This window comes from Podarcis vaucheri (genome assembly GCF_965113315.1).
Source record: "Podarcis vaucheri genome assembly, chromosome: 6".
NCBI classification, from domain to species: domain Eukaryota; kingdom Metazoa; phylum Chordata; class Lepidosauria; order Squamata; family Lacertidae; genus Podarcis; species Podarcis vaucheri.
The window spans coordinates 3,256,506-3,275,430 of NC_138764.1; the positions used below are offsets into that span (position 1 = coordinate 3,256,506).

An 18,925-nucleotide genomic window follows, 5' to 3' on the forward strand; every position below is an offset into this window, starting at 1 on the left:
GAATTTGATGAAGCACCTGTTTGTTGACTTTCCCTTCCCTTTGAGGGATCTGCTCAACCAAACTGCTTGCCATCACTGGTGAAATGTTCTGCCGTGAGGCTGAGGATGTGACACTCGGCACAACTGAAGAGAAGAGCCGTCTCTTTTTGGAGAGATTCCAAACGGGTGTCTCCTTAACGAGGTATGTGAGCTTTTGTTGTTGAGTTGTCTTTTCGAAGGAGGGTGTGATGGAGTTGGAGACAAGAGGAGAAACAAACAATTGCCAGTCTGGCTGCTCTCAACTCTAGCCAACTGATGGAGTAAGTGGCCTCCAAGCTCGACCACAGACTTTGAGTGGTCTCGACAATGAGCTTGACAATGGGCGCCCCATCCTTGAAAACTGGTGTCTGTGATTATTTGAGTGCTGCCCGGATTTCTGAATGGAGTGCCTTTCTGAAGATTGGAGGTTTGCACCCACCACAGCATGGACAGTTTGAGTTGAGGAGATAAGAGCAAAGACCTGGGGCGATTGTGATGTGGAAGTCAAAACCACCGTAGGGTTCTTGCATGGTGTTTCGCCCAACGTGTAATCTGAGAAGCTGACATGAAGAGTCCCAGAATTGTTGGCAGTCATTTGGCAATCATCTTTTTTGTCTTTAAGATTGAAGCTACCACTGTGGAGATTTTGCTGATCCACTCTAGTGAAAAAGCCACAAGACCTTGAAGTGTATCTAGTAGGGTGCCTAGGTGAATGATCCTTTGTGATGGGGCCAAGCAACTGTTTTGTAGTTGATCAAGAAGCCGTGAGATTGTAATGTCTTGAGGGTGATCTGCAAATGGAGATGAGCCTGTTGAGGGGATGTCGCCTGGAGGAGCAGGCCGACTAGGTACGACCAAATATGAATGCCTTGTAGATCATCTTAAAGAAAACTCAGGGCGAAGAGGCTAGTCCACACAGGAGAGCTCGGAACTGAAAATGATGCTTGCCTATGGCAAACCATAGATACTTTTGGTGATTTGATGCATTTGAACATGGAGGTATGCTTTTTGAAGATTGATGGATGAGAGAGAGTTGCTGACGTGAAGAGCCTCCCTGATGGAGGTTAAGGACTCCATTTTGTGTGTTTTTTGTAAGCAACACTTTAGGAACTTCAGATCAAGAACTGGCTGCCATTTTTTGTGTCCTTTTTTTGGCCTTGGAAGCATTGGTTGACTGGAACTGGCACAATTGCTGCCATTTCCAGGAGCTGATTTACGCATTTTCAAACTGCTTGTAAGCGAGTTTTGTTATTTGGTAAGAGAGAAGGTATGAAATATGAAGGAGGAACTGAGAGGAGGTCTATAACTTTTAACATCCAATGATCGTTTATAGAACTTTGCCAAGTGGGAAGTGGGATAGACGACCCCCTACTTCGGAAGAAACCCCATCACTGGGTTCTCTGCTTGTTGAATTTGGAATTGGAGGAAGGAGGGAGCTGGAAGCCATGGTGGTCTTGGGTCCTCTGCCTGAATGACTTAAATCTAAAATCCCTTGCCTATTTTGGTTTCTAAAGGAATAAAAGGATTGAGCTTGTGAATAAGGAAAGTAGCATCTGGACATATGCCTATCATCCTTTTGAGATACTAAGATTTTGCGTTTATCCTTAGACTCAATCAAGACATCTTTGAGAGCAGCTTCCCCAAACAACTGACCCCCAGCAAAGGACACAGTAGAGAGGTTTACTTTGGACACAGCTTCTGCATGCCAGTTCTTAAGCCAAAGTGTGCGGCGTGCCACTATTTGAGAGGACTTAGCTCTAATTGTAAATTGCATAGCATCCATAGTTGCACCTGCCATAAAGATTTGTGCTTGTAAAAGTTTAGAAAGAGTTTGGCATTGACGAATGGCATCTGGGGGAAGGGAGTGCAAAAGGTCCTTGAGCCACACAATGCATGTGTGTGCAGAGAAAGTTGCTGCACAAGATGCCCTTATAGATAGGGCAGCTGCATCATGGATTTTATGAAGTGCAAATTCCAACTTCCTATCGGTTACATCCTTGAATTGGGCGTCTCCCTCTTTAGAAACAAGAGTGAAAACAGGACTGTCTACTGTAGGTGTCTTAATATATGATATGAAGTCAGGATCCAGGTCATATAGTTTATCTGCTAGAGATAAATTCTTTTGGACTGCATAGGGGAATCCAACTCTGATTTGACTACTGTTTATAGCACTGAAGGAAGTAGCATATAGTTATATTTTGTGTGGTTATCAATGAACAAAGAAACTGGACTCTCAGAGGCAGGATCGGGAATTGTGGTAGATTTTGGGCCCATTCCCAATGCATTGCAATTTAAAATAGGAGCATTAGCTTCCTGGAACAATCTAGGGGAAATAGATTCCTCTTGGACAGAACTATCAATCCACTCTAGAAAGATGTTTCGGAAGGTGCTACATACTCAGCATCAGATAAATCATCCTTCCTCATATAAGTAAATGGATTGGGAGAAGAGCCCCCCCCCCCGGAGATTTAGGCATAAGTTGAGAGGTCACCTTTTAACCACAAAGGTAGATTTTTTTAGGTTGTATGTCACCTGTTAATGAATCACCTGTTCAATTGGAGTGGCTGGAAAGCTGAGGAAGCCTGCCTGGTCTGAGAGTTTGATGTTAAAGACTATTGTGCACCCTGGATTTCTTGGTCATCCGTGAATCCTAAAAATTCTGGTTCAGAATCAGACATATCTTCTATAACCTGCCTTCAAGTCTCATAGGGTGGAAGAGCAGAATCAGAGAGACTGGTTCTTATGAACTGGAGTCTGCAGGCTCATTAGATTGCAATAAAACTGCAGTCAAAATATTTGGGGGTGGGGTGACAGAAGCAGCAGCTTTATTGCGTCCTATTCCCTTAGAGGGTAAGACGTGCTTAAGCTTTTGGTTAAGCCTTTTTGGGAAGAGGTTCAGGGGCTCCTTGTATAGGCTCCATATAATAAATCAATAAATGGAAATTAATGAAACTGTTCTGAATGCAGCCACACAGGACAGACTGAGTAGCATCCACTTCCAATGCCACCACAGTGGACTATGGGGAAAAGGCACAAACTCCAATGTCTCTCCAATGCCACCACAAGCGGGATAGGAAGAAATAGACTGCAAGTCACAGAATAATAAGCGTAAATAATAATAAACAAATGAATCACTCCTTAACTAGGAGGTTCAGAAGCAGTCTACCAGTGCCTGCTCACTCCTTCGCTGCGATTATGAACTGGGAGAAATAATAACCGCAGCTCCTTCTGCCATATCATGGACAGCAGTCTTAAATGATACAGAAAATAATGGCTGAAGACTGTAGAAATCACCAAAGAAATGAGGCTGTGCTATGGAGCCAGCAGCAACTGAAAATGAGCCATGATTGCGAAAAGCCTCAGGTAGGATTTCCCCCCGCTTATATTTAAATCCGATCAATAAAATGGTGTGCAGCACAACGGAGCCACAGCATGTGAAAAACAAGCATATTCAGCGACACTGTAGGAGAGCAGTATACAAGGAAGCTCTGCAAGAAAGTAAACTAAATAAACTAAAACCAAGATGAACTAAGGTTGCAAGGGAAACAAACAGGGGCAGGGAGGGAAGCTTTTCTATAAATAGATAGCAAGATTCAAAGAATCTAAGTTGCTAAAACTAAGGAAGACTGGGGAAATAAAGCAACAACAGAATGAGATCAAAAATTGAAATATCATCTGAAGAAGCAGGAGAGGCAGGAAAAACATACTGCTGCGTCAGACATGAGAAAAAACTGAGGAAGTGCCTGCCTCCCACAAGTCTTTGCGCCTACTGAGGTCATGTGAGAGGAAATACCCAATCCACTGTTCCCAGCATTCCATGAAATAAATTATATATGTTCCTATTTTTTGCTGATCTTGTGAAAGCAGAAGCTTTGATTCTGAGTTGGTTGCTGGATACAAAACCATTAAAATAAATATCATCTTATAGATGATCTTATAGATTTGATCCGATTTTCTGCCTCGGTTTCTCTGCCCTTATACAAAAAGATGTGCAAAAAATTGCTGGAGTTACATTTTATATTAGCAAGCCTTTCTGAACAGAACAGGCCAAGCTGCAACACATAATGAATTTTATACAAATACAGCAGTAACACAAAGAACATTTTCATGCTAACATATGACAGACATACATCTCATATATATCATGAGCAACAGATGGAAACTAGATAACAGTCAACAGACAAATAGTAAGCAGTTCTAGCTTTATTTGTGTGAGGATTGTAAACAAAACTGTTTATGACTGGAAAATGTTAGCTCTCAAAATGGAATATTTAGCTTGTAGAGCACATAAAATGTGGCAAATCTGAGACTCAAAGTTATTATATATATATATATTTGTCATTTCATATTGACATCCAGTTTCCCACATAGTATGTTTGTTGATGGAAGTTTGCTTCCCATCCTGTATGTGCAAATCTGTCTAGAAAGTTCCTTTCCAAAAGCAAGACACATAAAGGATATCCCAGTTTACAAATTCTGAAAGGCACATATACTACTAACATAGTGGCTGTATTTTATTTATTTTTCCTAGAATTGTCTATTTAAAGCATATTACAAGCACAAAAGACCCAAAGTTCTACAAAGGTAGAAACGGTTCTAAAATTAACAAGAAAAATGGTAATTAAAAGAGAGGAGCCACTATTAACAAATTCATAGTCAGCCAAGTTTCTCTCATTCTTCTTCCAGCTACGTAAAAAAGAAACCTGCATCTTTCCAAAAGTTCATTCTGTACACTCCAGCTCCCGATGCCACCCTTTAAGGCAGAAGTACTGTACAGAAGCCCCCAACAGGGGGGGGTAGGTGTGGGGGACTCCCTGATCCTGAATGGGGTAACTGTGCCCCTGAAGGAGCAGGCGCACAGCCTGGGAGTCATTTTAGACTCACAGCTGTCCATGGAGGTGCAGGTCAAATCTGTGTCCAGGGCGGCTGTCTACTAGCTCCATCTGGTAAGCGGGCTGACCCTCCCTACCTGTGGACAGTCTTGCCAGAATGGTGCATGCTCTAGTTCTCTCTCCCTTGGACTTGAATGCACTCTACATGGGGTTCCCTTTGAAGGTGACCTGAAAACTACAAGTAATCCAGAATGCAGTAGCTAGACTGTGGACTGGGAGTGGCCAAGTGCTGATCTTTAAAGCCCTAAACGGCCTCGGCCCACTATACCCGAAAAAGCGTCTCCACCCCCCTTGTTCAACCCGGACACTGAGGTCCGGCTCCGAGGGTCTTCTGGCATTGCCCTCACTGTGAGAAGCGAAGTTACAGGGAACCAGGCAGAGGGCCTTCTCGGTGGTGGCACCCACCCTGTGGAATGCCCTCCCACCAGATGTCAAGGAAATAAACAACTATCTGACTTTTAGAAGACAGCTGAAGGCAGCGCTGTTTAGGAAAGCTTTTAATACTTGATGAATTATTGTATTTTTAAATATTTTGCTGGAAGCCGCCCAGAGTGGCTGGGGAAACCCAGCCAGATGGGTGGGATATTATATTATTATTATTATTATTATTAATTTGCTGCTCCTTTTCACGTTTATGTGTTTTGGAAAACAGAAGTGTGATGAAATCAGGTTCTTTAGCAACACTCATGTTAACGGTTCTTTGGTCACAGAGGGCTGTAAAAATTTATGCTTCAAAGCCTTAAATACAGTATTTGCTTTTAAATTCCAAAACAAACCCTGTAGTAAATACAATTTATTTATTTTTTTACATACTGAACAAAGACCCAACGTTCCATTATAAGTAGCAGGTTCAAATTATATTTTCAGTTCTTACCATATGGCTTCCGTTACAGAAATATGATTGTCAGCCATTTTGTTCATTGTCAAAACAATTTCTGTACTGCTGGAGAAGTACCAGTAATGGCTGCAGATTGTAGGCATGTGTGGCTGCATAAATATTTCTTTTATTGCTTGACACAGCTTAGAACTCTGTAAATATGTATAAATTATTATTATTTTGCCATCTGTCATTCTAAAAACAAAGCTAAAATAAAAATAATAAAGAGTGGTGATGAAGGTTTAGCTACACTAAAATATCATTTCTCTTACTGCACCATACCACTAGCCCAATCATGGCAATTGTCAAGAGAACTGGAATGAAAATCAGGGTAATCAAAATTTTATCTGGTGGATCTTCCCAATGCACTTTTTTTGAAGTACAGTTTGAAAAGAATTGTTTATGGATTCCAGTGATGAAGCCCTCAGCAATGGGGTTAGGCCAAAAGCACTTTGCTGTTGCAGCCTTGTCTTCTGTACATAGGGTAAAGTTGTTGTAATACCTGAAGAGAAAAGAACATGACAATAAGTTTGACAAATACATACAAAAAACTATTCTGACAACTCATAGAATCATAGAATCATAGAGTTGGAAGAGACCACAAGGGCCATCGAGTCCAACCCCCTGCCAAGCAGGAAACACCACCAGAGCACTCCTGACATATGGTTGTCAAGCCTCTGCTTAAAGACCTCCAAAGTAGGAGACTCCACCACACTCCTTGGCAGCAAATTCCACTGTCAAACAGCTCTTACTGTCAGGAAGTTCTTCCGAATGTTTAGGTGGAATCTTCTTTCTTGTAGTTTGGATCCATTGCTCCGTGTCCGCTTCTCTGGAGCAGCAGAAAACAACCTTTCTCCCTCCTCTATGTGACATCCTTTTATATATTTGAACATGGCTATCCTATCACCCCTTAACCTCCTCTTCTCCAGGCTAAACATGCCCAGCTCCCTTAGCCGTTCCTCATAAGGCATCGTTTCCAGGCCTTTGACCATTTTGGTTGCCCTCCTCTGGACACGTTCCAGTTTGTCAGTGTCCTTCTTGAACTGTGGTGCCCAGAACTGGACACAGTACTCCAGGTGTGGTCTGACCAGAGCAGAATACAGTGGGACTATTACTCTTTCCCTTCTTTCACTCCAGTCTAACAGATTCTTGACAAGGGATAATAATAGTAGTAATAATAATAATAATAATAATAATAATAATAATTTATTATTTGTACCCCGCCCATCTGGCTGGGTTTCCCCAGCCACTCTACGCGGCTTCCATAGAAACCAAAAAGCACTAAAATATCATACATTAAAAACTTCCCTGAACAGGGCTGCCTTAAGATGTCTTCTGAATGTCAGGTAGTTGTTTATCGTTTTGACATCTGATGGGAGGGCGTTCCACAGGGCGGGCGCCACTACCGAAAAGGCCCTCTGCCTGGTTCCCTGTAGCTTTGCTTCTCGCAATGAGGGAATCGCCAGAAGGCCCTCGGCGCTGGACCTCAGCGTCCGGGCAGAACGATGGGGGTGGAGACACTCCTTCAGATATACTGAACTGAGGCCATTTAGTGCTTTAAAGGTCAACACCAGCACTTTGAATTGTGCTCGGAAACGTACTGGGAGCCAATGTAGGTCTTTCAAGACCGGTGTTATGTGGTCTCGGCGGCTGCCCCCAGTCACCAGTCTAGCTGCCGCATTCTGGATTAGCTGTAATTTCCGAGTCACCTTCAAAGGTAGCCCCACGTAGAGCACATTGCAGTAGTCCAAGCGGGAGATAACTAGAGCATGCACCACTCTGGCCAGACAGTCCGCAGGCAAGTAGGGTCTCAGCCTGCGTACCAGGTGGAGCTGGTAGACAGCTGCCCTGGATACAGAATTGACCTACGCCTCCATGGACAGCTGTGAGTCCAAAATGACTCCCAGGCTACGCACCTGGTCCTTCAGGGGCACAGTTACCCTATTCAGGACCAGGGAGTCCTCCACACCAGCCCGCAATTTTTTGGGTTGCCACCTTTGGTCAGGCAAAATAAGGGATAGGTGGGAGAAAACTGGGGAGCTAAAAATTTACCTCGTGCAGAAATGACTTCAAAGCAATCCATTGCAATGATCAAATGGAAGCTATCTCAGCAACTGAAAACATTCTAACAACAATATTGAAAGGAAATGCTCCCACAAAAAGATGACATCGTGGGGCAATGGGCAGGCTTCTGCGGGGGGGGGCAGAACCTCAATTAATTATTTTTAATGCTTTTCAATATTTTTGATAGTGAGCAAGCCTTGGATTATTCACATGTGTTGTATCATTTGGCAGAGACACCTATGCAACTACAGCATGAGGACATGACTTGCTGAAAAAATATTAACGGTAGCCCTATGATACCCTGCCACAGTATAAAGAGAAAATAAATAGTATATGCAGATATATGTTGGAAACTTCCAAACTGTATATATCGTAGAAAATGCTGAAAGACACCCAGAATAATTCAGGAAAACAAAAAATGAATGCTTTTCAACACAAGCTATGGTAGAATTCTATGTTGAACTGTGTGAAGAGTTTTTGTGGTGATAAAGCTCCTGGCAGTGAGAAGCTGAGCAGCTGTGATGTCATGGACTCCTTGCTAAACCCTAACTGTGGAAGGAATGGAAATTATCAATAGAATATTCATTAATGACCACGTCTGTGTGAGGCAGAGACTCAAGGAAGTTGAGAAAATGCAGCAGAAAATGCAGTGGACAAAGAAAACAGAAAACTGAGGAAGTATAGAGGAAAAAGGAAGAGGCCAAAGGAAAAGCTGGGCTGGGGATACAGAAACAATAGGTGTGTGTAGAAAAAGCTCACGCAAGTATGAAGGGCAGGAGAACTTTTATCTGTTGGGAGAAAAGGAGTGTGGCAGGAAGGAAGAAGCCAGAGGGCTGTGCAAGGCTGGTCAAGAGCTGGGATGGGTGAACAAGGAAAGGAGCAATGGGCAGAGGAATGAAAAGCCAGGCGGATGCAGGAATGGCCACTGATGAAGGCATATTTCCTCAAGAAATTCCTTCTTTCCCATAGGGAACGACAGTAGCCACACAAATAGGCATTGCTCTGGACAAATGGAGCAATGCCTATTTGTGTGAACCTGGAGAACCTGCTTGGAGAACCTGCATTTTGGATTAAATATTTGTCAGTGGTGCTGACAAGAAAGCTGAGTCTGGAGGCCATGAATCTTCCAAAGGAGATGGCAAAATATGAGAATGTAGTGAAAGAGGAACAGAGTAGGAACCAACTATCTATCACCCACATCTAATCTAAAACATATTTAAACATAGGCAGCTGGAGGAAATGGATGAGAAGGTTGAGTGGCTGAGTTGTTATAGGGAAATATTTTGGACTGGTATTGTGATTTGTATCCTCAACATGTGGCTTCCATGCCAGCTGGGGTGATACAAACCTGGGAAAGGGTTTCTTATGTTTCTATCCCCACCTGGATGGTGAATCATAACTGGGTGCAACTTGTCTAACTTCCCAACCAGATTCAAAATCTGAGGCTGCACAGGTTTTGTCCTTTCACAAAAGAGGACACTTCTGCCTAGCAGCGGCTCAGAAGAGAGATTTGGAAGAGATCAGAGTCTCCCCTTGCAACTGTTTCCTGCCCAGCAGCTGGTTGGCAAGACTGCTGACTCTCAGAGCCCTGCCTGCTCCGTAGACTCTCTAGGGTGGGCAGGCGGGAGTAGCACTCCCACCCCCACCCATACTATGGGAATAACAATACAGTGGTACCTCGGTTTACAAACTTAATCCGTTCCGGAAGTCCGTTCTTAAACTGAAACCGTTCTTAAACCGAGGCGCGCTTTCCCTAATGAGGCCTCCCGGTGCTGGTGCCCTTCCAGCGTTCAGATTCTGTTCTTAGACTGAGGTAAAGCTCACAAACACTACTTCCGGTTTTGCGGAGTTCATAAACCAAATCGTTCTTAAACAGGACTGTTCTTAAACCGAGGTACCACTGTGTTGAACAAGGTTAAAGGCCCCAAATACTTTAAACCTTTTCAGTTATTCTTGGATGCATTGGTCTGAAAATAAAATTGTTCAGATTATTTAGAGTTTTTAAGAATTACACATCAATTTAAAAATAATTAATCCAGATATGTGAGTCTGTAGAAGGCACAATTGTTTTGCCTCTCTCCAGGTCAAATATCATGAAAGGCACCCTGTATTTTATGCAACTTTTAGATAAATGATTGCTCAGCCTAATTACAAACAAAATTAATTTAAAGGATAGATGATTCATGTTTGGGGGTGGTGTGGTATTTCAATTATCCCACACACAGAAATCACTGTGGGAAGAAAAAGAACTCTGGTCATCTCCACCCCCGCTTCCTGCTTTTTCACAGAGGGACATGAGTAGCAGCTGCCCTGTGAGCAAGAAAAGGCAATGGCAGTGAGACAAATGATCATCATAGTCACTTTCTTACAAGGGCTATTTGAAGATCATGTGCAATTTAATTATTTGTTCTTTAGCCTTCTTGGTTGAAGAGCAGAATGAAAATTAGTAAAGAAGTAAATAAAAAGTTTCTCACAAATCAAATGCAAGACTGTTGCTTCCCTGGGATCCTCATGAGTATGTCTTGTGCATCTCATTATGTTACACTGAGCCAAAAAAGCGGTCTCTCATTTTCCCAAACCACTCAATTTCTACAGTACAGTTCTTCAAAACAGTTTATCTTTAGCTCAATTTTCAGGTCACACATTCCCAGCTCCATGCATTTTTATAAATACTATTAAAACAACAAATTTGTACATTAGGAGGGGCTTTACCATTGAGTGAGTGCTCCTCTAATCAACCCCACCCCCAGCTCTTTTGGGGAGCTGATGATCACAGCACTCAAACACATTGTGCATAGCAATTGTAGGTATCACAATCTGGAAAGGATCAGCTCCTCCACATCTTAAGTGAGGATCCTCTTGTATTATACTGCTGCATTTGAAATTATTCCAACCCCATTGCAAATCAGGATTATTTTCAAACTTTACAGACTTTCAGCTGTTTGCAATGAGAAAATCAAACAAAAGCAATTGAAATAGCTCAACAAATGTTGCAAGTGGTTTCCCCAAATTCAACTGACATTGCAAATTATACTGGTTTCTCCAGTCTCACTATTATTCAACCCCTTCATGGCAAGCATCTTTAGTACTTAGTAGAGCAGCCTTTAGGGACGCAGGTGGTGCTGTGAGTTAAACCACAGAGCCTAGGACTTGCCGATCGGAAGGTCGCGGTTTGAATCCCCGTGACGGGGTGAGCTCCCATTGCTCGGTCCCTGCTCCTGCCAACCTAGCAGTTCGAAAGGACGTCAAAGTGCAAATAGATAAATAGGTACCACTCCGGCGGGAAGGTAAATGGCGTTTCCATGCGCTGCTCTGGTTCGCCAGAAGCGGCTTAGTCCTCCAGCAACTGGAGGAACGTGTAGCTACATTCCAAAGAATTAGAGAGCTGGAGCTCTTCTTGGAAGCAACAGAGCACACCGTCTCCACCAAGGAGGAGACAGGGGACTCCCCTGAGAAGGAGGCTAGTTCACCAACACAGGAGCCAGATATATAGAGAAACGTGAATCAAAGAAGTAGGAGGCCCAGGGTTCGCTCTGATTGTTTAGAAATACACAATCGCTTTGAGGTCCTCTCCCCTAGCATGGAAAACGAAGAGCAGACTCCATTTGAGGATCTCTCCCTCATTACAGTCGATCAGGTATATGAAGACGAGCAGCAAAGTCAGTCCTCAGGGAATGCGCAGGCGACCTTGGAATGGACAGCTCACTGAGTGAGCAAGGTTAGATCATTTTGTAATTTTACACATTTTTTCTGTTTGGGAAACACAGGTAGGAAAGAGGCACAATTTTTCAATCTAGTCAATAGACTATCAAAGGGATGTAGAGGCTTTTTGGAAGTGATCTTGGCCCATGCTATTTTCCATATGGCAAGTGTTCTATCACCAGTCGGGATTTAAAAAAAATATTTTATTAAAGTTTGTAAAAGAATACAAAGATTAATATCAGATATCTTTTTATCAGGGTAAAAAACTAATCTAAATAAAAACAGACCAAAAGGGGGGGGGGGGAGAGAACTCCTAACTTCTCAGGAGTTAGGTACCAATTTTACATCATTTTGTAATAACTCTCTTTTAAATCACAACACAATGTGTATTTTAACCATTTAGTCCACATTTGTTCCTGTTTCATCTGTATATTAGAACCATTTATTTTGCCCATTTAATCATGAATTATTTAACTTGTTTTTCTTGCATTTCAAATTTCAACTAAGTTTATATATTTCTGCAATAACATGTTTGTCATCTGTACGCAATTGTATTTCAATATGTGTCTTTTTTTTGTTCTATACCAAAAGTCTTATTATCCAAGTTAAATATTTCTGTTAATTGTAAATGAGAAAACAGTTGGAGGCCATAACCTTTCACTGTTTACTGTTCCCTTGTTTTAATTGTACAGTCGCCTTGATTCCACATTTTTCTCTCTACTGTCCTGTATTGGGGAGACCACGTCATTCCAGTCTCCCATAAGGCACAAATTTTCATATGAAAAGTCCATCAACCTGTCCACAAGTTCTTTATAAAATACAGATTTCTCTTCATTTGGGGCATAAATGCCTACAACCAAAGTTTCAATCTCTTAGATATTAATTTCCACCCCAACATATCTACCTTGTTCATCGGAAAATACCAGTTTGAGGCAAAATCGGGAATGTATATATAGAACTCATTTTTTTCTTCAGTCCTGCAGGGATAGATTCCTCACCTATTTTCTTTTAAACAAATATTTTATATCCCTTTTCTTGATATGTGTCTCTTGTGAACAAATTAGATTCAGTTTCATTTGTTTTCAAACCAGTAACTTTTTTCTCTTTTGAGGAGCATTTGCTCCGTTTATATTTCACATTAAATATTTGAAATCCACATCTGGGCAGATTATTTTGTCAAGTCTGTACTTACAGCTCCCAGTTCTGTTCCTTCAGTCTCATCTATTTACTTAACTTCCACACCTAGTTTAAATTTCTCTTGCTTTCTGTACTGAATCCAGTCAATATCTGTGATGTTTAAAGGTGAAAGTCACTCCCTCTGGTGTGTTCCATCTAATTTGGATTCTTTTCTGCGTAAGTTTACTTGACTTTCTTTTATGCGGTGTCTCCTGTGGGATTTATTTCAGTACAATCACATCTATATTGTCAATTTTCAACCTAGTCTCAAAATGCTGCTGCAGGACTTTGTCTCTAATTTTCTTTCTAACAGATTGGACCAGAATATCTCTTGGCACCTTTCTTAGCTTTGCAAAACGTGAATTACTTCTGTAGATTTTGTCTGTTTCTGCCTCCAAATCAGAAGGAGCAAAAAGGGTTTTCTTGTGTGTGTGTGTGTGTGTGTGTGTGTGTGTGTGTGTTTCTTTGTGGCTGATTAGCTGTTCTCCCTGTGTAAAGGTCAGAGGGGGCAGGGTTTCTGTTGAGGCAGGGGATTAGCTGTGGGAGGAGCTTATCAGAGCTTGCAGGGCAGCAGCTGAAGAAGGAGCAGTTTGATCCATCTTTTAGATTTAGGGGAGCTAGTCTCAAGCGTTTGTTGGGGGAGACCTAGTTTTTTGGGGGGGGAGTTATTTCTCCTGTCTTCACGCTTTTTATGATGGAGGAACTGGAGGAATGTGTAGCTACGCTCCAAAGAATTAGAGAGCTGGAGCTCTTCTTGGAAGCAACAGAGCACACCGTCTCCACCAAGGAGGAGACAGGGGACTCCCCTGAGAAGGAGGCTAGTTCACCAACACAGGAGCCAGATATATCGAGTAACGTAGGAGGCCCAGGGTTCGCTCTGATTGTTTAGAAATACACAATCGCTTTGAGGTCCTCTCCCCTAGCATGGAAGATGAAGAGCAGACTCCATTTGAGGATCTCTCCCTCATTACAGCCGATCACGTATATGAAGACGAGCAGCAAAGTCAGTCCTCAGGGAATGTGCAGGTGACCTCGGAACGGACAGCTCATGGAAGAACCCCGACCAAACCTAAGAGGATAGTGGTGATAGGGGATTCCCTACTGAGGGGAACAGAAGCAGTGATCTGTGGGCCTGACAAGATTTCTCAGGAAGTGTGCTGTTTTTCCGGGGGGCTAAGATCCAAGATGTAACTGAATGACTGCAAGGAATCATAAAACCCACTGACAAATACCCCTTCCTCTTGGTTCATGTGGGAACCAATGACACTGCAAGCAATAGCCTCCAGAAGATCAAAAGAGACTACGAGGCTCTGGGCAGGAAATTGAAGCAATTAAATGCACAAATTGTCATCTCATCTGTCCTCCCAGTTGAACGACGTGGCCCAGGGAGAGAGGGAAAAATAGTGGAAGTGAACAGCTGGCTTCGCAAATGGTATAAACAGGAACGGTTTGGATTCTTAGATCACGGACTGCAGTTTCTTGAAGATGGACTTCTGGCAAGCGATGGGCTGCACCTCACAACGGTTGGGAGGAATGTTTTTGCCAAAAATCTCAGAAACCTCATCAGGAGGGCTTTAAACTTACTAATGTGGGGGAGGGAGACAGTGCTTCTGAAGGTAGGAGTCTATCAATTGATGAAGATGATCATCCAAATGTCATAGACCAAATGGAGCAAACAGCACGCAGACCTAGTGGTGGGAGGAAAAAATCCTTAAATAAGAGACACGGGGGAATGATTAATGGACTTCAATGTCTGTACACTAATGCGCAAAGCATGGGAAATAAACAAGATGAGCTTGAGCTCTTGGTACAGCAAACTAAATATGACATAATAGGCATCACTGAAACCTGGTGGGATAAGTCCCACGATTGGAATGTAATAAGTGGAGGATTCAATCTATTTCAGAGAAACAGGCCAGACAAGAAAGGAGGAGGAGTGGCGTTATATGTCAGGGATGTGTATACCTGTGAAGAGATCCAAGATTTAGAACCTCAAAGCCAAAGTGAGAGCATTTGGGTCAAAATTAAGGGAGAGAAGAATAACAGTGACCTCATTGTGGGAGTTTACTATAGATCCGCAAGCCAAACGGAGGACATAGATGATGCCTTCTTGGAACAGATGGCCAAGCATGCAAAAGGAAGGGAGATAGTAGTAATGGGGGACTTCAATTACCCAGATATTTGTTGGATGTCAAACTCAGCCAAGAGCATAAGGTCAAACAGATTCCTCACTGGCCTTGCAGACAACTTCATTGTCCAGAAAGTGGGAGAAGCAACAAGAGGAACAGCCATTTTAGATCTGGTCCTAACCAATGTTGATGACCTGGTTAGTGGGGTAGAAGTGGAAGGATCATTAGGCGCGAGTGATCATGCTCTTCTGAAGTTTACTATACAGCGGAAAGGAGCAGCCAAGCATACTAGGACTCAATTTCTTGACTTTAAGAAAGCCGACTTCATAAAACTTAGGGACGTGCTGGGTGAGATCCCATGGACAGTAATACTAAAAGGAAAGGGAGTTCATGATGGCTGGGAGTTTGTTAAGAGGGAGATAGTAAAAGCACAACTTCAAGCAATACCAATGAGACGGAAACATGGAAGGTACCTAAAGAAGCCAGGGTGGCTATCTAAAGAACTTTTAACTGAGTTAAGATTAAAAAAGGATGTGTACAAAAAATGGAAAAGGGGGGAAACCACCAAAGAGGAATTCAAACAAATAGCCCAGCATGTGTAGACACAAAGTCAGAAAAGCTAAAGCACAGAATGAACTCAGGCTTGCTAGAGAGGTTAAAAACAACAAAAAAGGCTTTTATGTGTATGTCCGTAGCAAAAGGAAGAACAAAGAAACAGTGGGGTCACTCAGAGGAGAAGATGGTGAAATGCAAACAGGGAACACAGAAAGGGCTGAACTCCTCAATGCCTCAGTCTGCTCCGATAAAGAAAACAATGATGGACTCAAGGGCATCCTGATCAAATTTGCAGATGACACCAAACTGGGAGGGGTGGCCAACACCCCAGAGGACAGGATCACACTTCAAAACGATCTTGACAGATCAGAGAACTGGGCCAAAACAAACAAGATGAATTTTAACAGGGAGAAATGTGAAGTATTGCACTTGAGCCAAAAAAATGAGAGGCACCAATACAAGATGGGTGACACCTGGCTTGAGAGCAGTACATGTGAAAAGGATCCAGGAGTCTTGGTTGACCACAAACTTGACATGAGCCAACAGTGTGACGCGGCAGCTAAAAAAGCCAATGCAATTCTGGGCTGCATCAATAGGAGGATAGCATCTAGATCAAGGGAAGTAATAGTGCCACTGTATTCTGCTCTGGTCAGACCTCACCTGGAGTACTGTGTCCAGTTCTGGGCACCACAGTTCAAGAAGGACACTGACAAACTGGAATGTGTCCAGAGGAGGGCAACCAAAATGGTCAAAGGCCTGGAAACGATGCCTTATGAGGAACGGCAAAGGGAGCTGGGCATGTTTAGCCTGGAGAAGAGGAGGTTAAGGGGTGATATGATAGCCATGTTCAAATATATACAGTGGTGCCTCGCAAGACCTAATTAATCCATTCCGCGAGTGTCAGGGGTTCAGGAGCAGAGGCGAGGGCAAGGGAGGAAACAGAGAGCGAGGGGGAGGAGGCAGAAGAAAGGATGAGTGATGACGACGACCCGAGATCTCCGAGTCTGTCCAGTGAATCAGAAGATTCACAAAAAGGAGCACCAGTGGCCAGGGCAAGGGGGGAGACTAGGGGGACACCCCAGGAAGATAGAGCCAGAGGGGACTCAGAGGGGAGCAGTTGGAGATCGGGACCAGCGTCACCGCCAGAGAGTAGGAAAGAGGAAGAGCGCCAGGGATCAAGCGCTGGCAGCTCGCAACAGGAGGGAGGGCACGAGTCAGGAGTGGCCACACCTTCATCGGGGAGCGAAGTGACGGTTAGACGGAAAGTGGAAGGTTGGGCGCGCGCGCCAAGTTCAAATGCACAGGAAGGTGGCGCAGTAGGCAGCCCGGAAAGGGAGCCAGGTCCTAAAGCCCGGCGCAAGGAGACAGGAGAGTCAGGGGGGTCAGCGTCAGAAGAATCCCGGAAGGAAGAGACCCAGGGGGGCAGAGGGACCCAGAGGAGAACTGTCAGGCGGAAAAGGTGGAGCAGGGCTAGGATATTAAGTTGGTGCGCAAGGGGCGGAGACTCAGACGGAGCTTCGCCGATCTAAGCATAAGACGTAGGGTTGCACGCAGCAGCTCGAGAATGGAGACTGTAACTCAATAAAGACTTTTATTTAACGATCGCTGCCTAGCGTGATCCTCTGTGAGCTAGGATCTGGAAGTAACCCTGACAGTAAGCTCCGTCTCATCAAATTGTGGGCATCCACGGCCTCGCGGAGAGGAGAGAAAGCGGGTGCCTACAAGAGAGCTCACGAACGGCAGACAACATGACGGCCGAACAGCAAATAACGGAACTCAGAGAAGCAGTTTCACGACTGACTGCCGAGGCGCTGGCGTCCAGGAAGAGAGAGGAGGAAGCAGCTGCCGCCTACAGGGATCTCCAGGTCAGGTTGGACGTGCTTACGAAGCAAGGGCAACAGACACCCAAACCTGAGGGGATTGGGTTGGGGAGACGCACAGGCGGTCTGGTCTCTCACTTCGATGGGAATTTGCAACAGTACCCCAACTTTAGAGCAGACGTAATGTGTGCACTGCAACTGCTGCACAAAGACTTTAGAGATGAACAAGAGAAAGTGGGGTTCGTCATGTCCCATTTGCATGGAGACGCTAAAGCGTGGCTGCGCAATTTGTGGAGAGATAAGGATCCTGCGCTCCAAAATGCGGACGCCTTTATCAAAGCGATGGATGGCTGTTTTTTATCAAGCATTTACGTGGATATTGCCCGAAAGGAGGTGCATGGACTAAGGCAAGGGAGGGCCAGCGTAAGGCAGTATCATGCCCGCTTTTTCGCTTTGGTCAGTGCCCTGGAATGGGACAGAGATTCGGCTCCTGTCAGAGACCTTTTTTGGGAGGGCTTGCACAACTCGGTTAAAGATGAGATTGCGAGGGGGGAGAGACCCCGGACCACGCAGGAGATCGTTCAGAGGGCGCTGGCGGTGGGGGTGCGGCTGGAAGAACGTCCGTGGAGCAGGGACGAAGGGCGCAGCGGGCGCGAACCAGCCAGAGGCTCCTCCTTCCTTCCCAGAGAAGCAGCGCGTGCGCAATCCACGCCTCCAACAGGAGGAGGGGTGGAACCGATGGAGGTCGGGAGTGCAAGGGCTCAGTCAGCAGCCAGAGCCCTAGCACCGGCAGCAGTGAAAGCGAAGCCTCCTAGAGGGAACAGGAAGTGTTATATCTGCGAGGATCCAGGGCATATGGCGAAAGAGTGTCCCCGGAGGCTCCACAAGCACACTGCAGCCTCAGCAATGGTGACTGCAGCAACGCAGCACGGAGAACCACAGCAGGGAAACGACGATGTCTGGCTGGAGGAAGAGGCACTGGGGCCCAGCCAGACGTGTCAGTGAAGCAGTCCCCAGAGATTTTACCGCCCATGGACCCCCTCCCGCCCAAGCCAGTAGTGAGGCTCACCGCATCGCTCCAGCTACCCAATGGAATCACCATGGACGTGCCAATCACCGTCGACTCGGGAAGCAATGCAGACTTCATAGGGCAGGACTTTGTCGACCGGCACGCTATACAGTTGCTGCCTGCCACGCTGCCCCTGCAGGTTGTCACGGTGGATGGCAGGGAGCTGCTAGGGGGGCAAGTGGTGAAGCAGACGCCACCTATGGTGCTGCGGCTTGGAAATCACAGGGAAATCATCAGCTTCAACGTCACTCAACTGTCGGACACGCCTATTGTATTGGGCATGAGTTGGCTGGACAAGCACAGCCCGACGCTGGCTTGGTACCAGAGGCAGCTGACCTTCGGCTCTTCCTTTTGTGCTGAACACTGCATCATGCCCCAGCAGGAAGGGGAGCAAGAGGAGTCACAGCTGCTGCTAGGCACGCTGCAAGCGATTCCCCACAAGTACGCAGAATTTTTGGAGGTTTTCTGCGAGAAGGAGGCAGACAAGCTACCCCCCCACAGACCATATGACTGCAAAATTGACCTGCTGCCGGGGGCGGCGCTGCCCAAAGGGAAGCTGTATTCCATGTCTGAAGACGAACTGCAGGAACTCAAAGAGTTCATAGATCATAATTTGGAGCGCG

At 44.8% G+C, this 18,925-nt stretch overlaps 1 protein-coding gene and 1 long non-coding RNA gene across 2 annotated transcripts in view; both read right to left on the reverse strand.

The window, feature by feature from the left end:
• LOC309534511 overlaps positions 1–18,925 on the reverse strand; it is a 300,714-nt gene that overhangs the window by 148,818 nt on the left and 132,971 nt on the right. The gene's annotated exons all lie outside the window — the stretch shown is intronic.
• Positions 4,207–18,925, reverse strand: part of RAMP3 (receptor activity modifying protein 3) — a 62,110-nt gene continuing 47,391 nt past the window's right edge. Inside the window, exon 4 of the mRNA XM_082226705.1 lies at positions 4,207–6,289. Coding sequence (XP_082082831.1) covers positions 6,034–6,289 — 256 coding nt within the window. The 3' untranslated portion in view covers positions 4,207–6,033. The remainder of the gene's footprint in view (positions 6,290–18,925) is intronic.